Source organism: Centropristis striata, chromosome 10, assembly GCF_030273125.1.
Source record: "Centropristis striata isolate RG_2023a ecotype Rhode Island chromosome 10, C.striata_1.0, whole genome shotgun sequence".
Taxonomy (NCBI): domain Eukaryota; kingdom Metazoa; phylum Chordata; class Actinopteri; order Perciformes; family Serranidae; genus Centropristis; species Centropristis striata.
In genome coordinates, this window is record NC_081526.1 from 39,697,548 (window position 1) to 39,701,010 (window position 3,463).

Sequence of the window (3,463 nt, forward strand, 5' to 3'; positions counted from 1 at the left end):
GGTCCTTTTACAAAATATTTAGGTTTGCTGTGTTATGCAGTTGCACCACTAGGTGGAGCTCTTGCTTTTTCATGAAGTAACAACTTACGTTGGGTAACAACCGTACCAACTATAGAACAAACTTCCCTCCTCAATGAAGAAAAAAGGGCATCTAGTCACTCAGATCTCATATATATATATATACACATACAGTATATCTTCTCTCACAGCCCGTCACATCTGTGGGATTGGGGAGTTTTCATCAAACCTGTGTGTCTTTGCATTAATTCTGAAGTTTTCTTCCATTTTGCTATTGTTTTACTTTTGTTTACTATTGTTGTCATCACTTGTTAAAATAACAATTTGTCCTAAAAATGCAGTAAATTGTTATCCTTAGATGACATTGACATTGAAGAGGGCAACACAAGTTTCTTATACTTCATATGAGGAAGAGGAAATACATTTTGACTTCCTTTTTATTGTATTTTGAATTCAGTGAAAACCTTAACGTAGATTGCATTACATTCACTCCAAAACTTTCTCTACAGTATGTTGGCCTCACAGGAGCCAGGCTGCAGGATCTGAAGAGTAACAATGAGTTTAACTGTTCTTCTGAACCAGGGGTAAAACAAGGCATAGATCACAGGGTTTAGACAAGAGTTGAAATAGATCAGATATGTCATAAAGGAGGCAGATGAATAATCAAGGAAGTTGTACCCTACAAGACTTACACAGTAATATGGGCAGTAACACATCAGAAACACAACTACAAAAACACCAAGAGTCCTGGCTGCTTTCAGCTCAGATTTCTTTGCTGTTTTAGTCACTGAACTCTGCTTTGTGACTGTAATGTGAGAGCGCATGGCACGAGCTTGAGACACAGCCACAACAAAGACTTGTGAATACAGAACTATGATGACCGTAATAGGAACAATAAAGTTTAAAACAAGATCAACATAATCTGAAGTTTGGTCCATGAGAACCACACATTCTCCATTACAAAAATTATAACTGTTCTTTTGACTCAGATCCTGCTTTAACAAGAAACCAATGTAGGCAACGCAACAGACCCATAGGAGACAAACACAGACTTTAACTCTATTCACAGTGATTCTGGTGGTGTAATGCAGAGGGTCACAAATAGCCACATAGCGGTCAACTGATATGAGCACCAAGTCTCCTACTGAGGCAGAAATAACTGTATAAGTCACATAAATGTACAGAGAACCCACAAGGTCATCCAGAAACCAGCAGGAGGTTTTTAGTATGGTTTCTACTGGCATCACCAGGAGGCCCACTAGGAAGTCTGAGACAGCCAGAGAGAGGAGGAGGATGTTGGTGGGTGTGTGGAGCTGCCTGGAGGAAAAGAGAAAAGCATCATTCAACCAACAAGTCCTCTTTTAAAAATAACCAAACAACTATTTAAAAACAATTACAAGTTGATATGTTTTCTGATCAACCACATATATTGTTACCACATAGGTAAGTGTTGATAACTGAAATAACAATGTGGAGGTCACAGTGGATATAAAGCAATGTTGACTACTGGTATGAAGCTCATTGTCCAGTGCCAAAGTCAGGCATGTGTCTTTATTTATTGTTCAGGAAGGCTGAATTATTAGTGTTAGAGGGGCAACATTATTCAGTAGCAGTTTAAAGACAATTCTTCTTAATCTACAACAGTTCTTCACATGTTTAAAGTATAAAACCTGTTAAGAGAAACTATAAAGTTAATCTCTGCCTGAAGTGGGAGACTGAGATGATGATGAGCAGGTTGAGAACCGCAGTGAGCACAGAGATGGAGTACAATGCAATGTTAATGAGCAATGTTTCAGGCCAAGGAGACGGTGGCTTCCAGCAGGAGATATTGGGGAATTCTGGGAAACAGAGCTCCCAATCATCCACAACCTCCATCTTCAGAGATCTGCAGATAGCTGCAGCTCTGGCAGCTTTCTGAACAGAACTGAGTCATGTACCTGATTTACCTCTCACATTCTCATCATCCCACCCTCCTTTTCCCCTCTGAGTATTTTGGACTCTGGTGTCCCTTCCCTCCATACTTTGTACATCATACCATCATCTTCATTACTTTCCCCAAATCTCTCTCTCTCTCTCTCTCTCTCTCTCTCTCTCTCTCTCTCTCTCCTATCTTCCATTTGTTATTATCGACTCCTTCCTCTATTTAAAAAATATATATATATATTATTGGCCTGCATATTACTTTTTAAGTTACACAAGCAGTTTTTCAAGGGACCAATTTTCTTTATTGAGTCTCCCCAAAACAGCAGGATTTAAACACAGAGGACTCCGGGGGGAAGTAGTGTTGTCCGGAGATGAGCAGTTTAGTGCAAATATGCTGGTTACACAACACAAAGCCACACTTTATTTACAAATCAAATATATGTGCAACCAAACATTACTGATGGATAACTCTGTAACATGAAAGTGATAGTACTTGTTATTGACTTGTTAACCCTTGTACCAAATGATGATGACATAAAGGATAACTTCTCAGTGAGTTTTAAAATCCATATTTTATTATATTGTTAGTATTTGTGAAGTGCTGTGGTGTATAATAAGCCTTCAAACTACTGTTCTGAACCTTTCCATACCATGTTACATCATCATCAGTAACACATCCATGCAGAGCCTGGTGCAGGATTAATATTTACTAGATCTATGAAGTTGTATCTTTTCACAGAATGAGATGAAAAACAAAGCAAAACAGTAATTACTTAATTTGTATAGCATTTATCTACATAAGGTCACAAAGTGCTTCACAAAATACATGACAAAAAATAAAGATTAGTTTAAAAATGCAATAGAGTTACAATATGTTCGGGTTTACATATGCCTTGAACCTGAGCACCACTTGTGTTGGTTTTGCGGATCAAAACTGTGTTTAGATGGCTAGGTTATTAACAATTATCATAAATAATTATTAATAACAATAAATGATAGGACTTGATTTGCTCCAAGTCACCTAAAGGTAGGACTATGTAAAACAGAGAAAATAGCCAATTCAACTAAATTAGTCTCATAAACCTAATTATCATTTTGGAAAAACTGATTAATAACTAACTTAATAATTATAACCAAATTACCATATTAACATTTAGTAATGCGTAGAGGGATTTGGCATACCACTCATACATGTACAACATTAAATGGACAGCATGTTTATTCCACAAAATATTTATTAGTATTTATTCATAAAAAAAACAAGTAAAGCAAAACAAAAAACACAATGTAAAATCTGAGCAGACTATTTACAGTGTGTGTGTGTGTGTGTGTGTGTGTGTGTGTGAGAGAGAGAGAGAGATTTTTTTTTATTTTTCAAACCACCTTTATTTGCTTGTCACAGAATAACAAAATCAAAACAGACAGAACACATAAATAAAAATAAAATAAAAACAAAATAAATTAAGTTAGATTCAGTTGAAAATAGTTCCATAGTTCGTTCTCTACAGAACACAACACGTGT

General features: G+C 36.5%; 1 protein-coding gene across 1 annotated transcript; it reads right to left on the minus strand.

Annotated features, from left to right (window-relative positions):
* Positions 1–521: 521 nt before the first annotated feature.
* Positions 522–1,893, minus strand: LOC131979345 (trace amine-associated receptor 13c-like). The gene is made up of 2 exons (XM_059343300.1): positions 1,721–1,893; positions 522–1,335 (listed from the first exon to the last, which is right to left on the minus strand). The coding sequence occupies exons 1-2, from the start codon at positions 1,891–1,893 to the stop codon at positions 522–524; spliced, it is 987 nt and encodes a 328-aa protein (XP_059199283.1).
* Positions 1,894–3,463: the final 1,570 nt, after the last annotated feature.

What these genes read in the sequence shown, in the direction of transcription:
- LOC131979345 (XM_059343300.1), bottom strand. Translation starts at nt 1,893, where the DNA reads ATGGAGGTTGTGGATGATTGGGAGCTCTGTTTCCCAGAATTCCCCAAT. An exon ending in ATCTCAGTCTCCCACTTCAG is followed by an intron (nt 1,336 to 1,720) that starts GCAGAGATTAAC and finishes CTTTTCCTCCAG; the next exon opens with GCAGCTCCACACACCCACCA.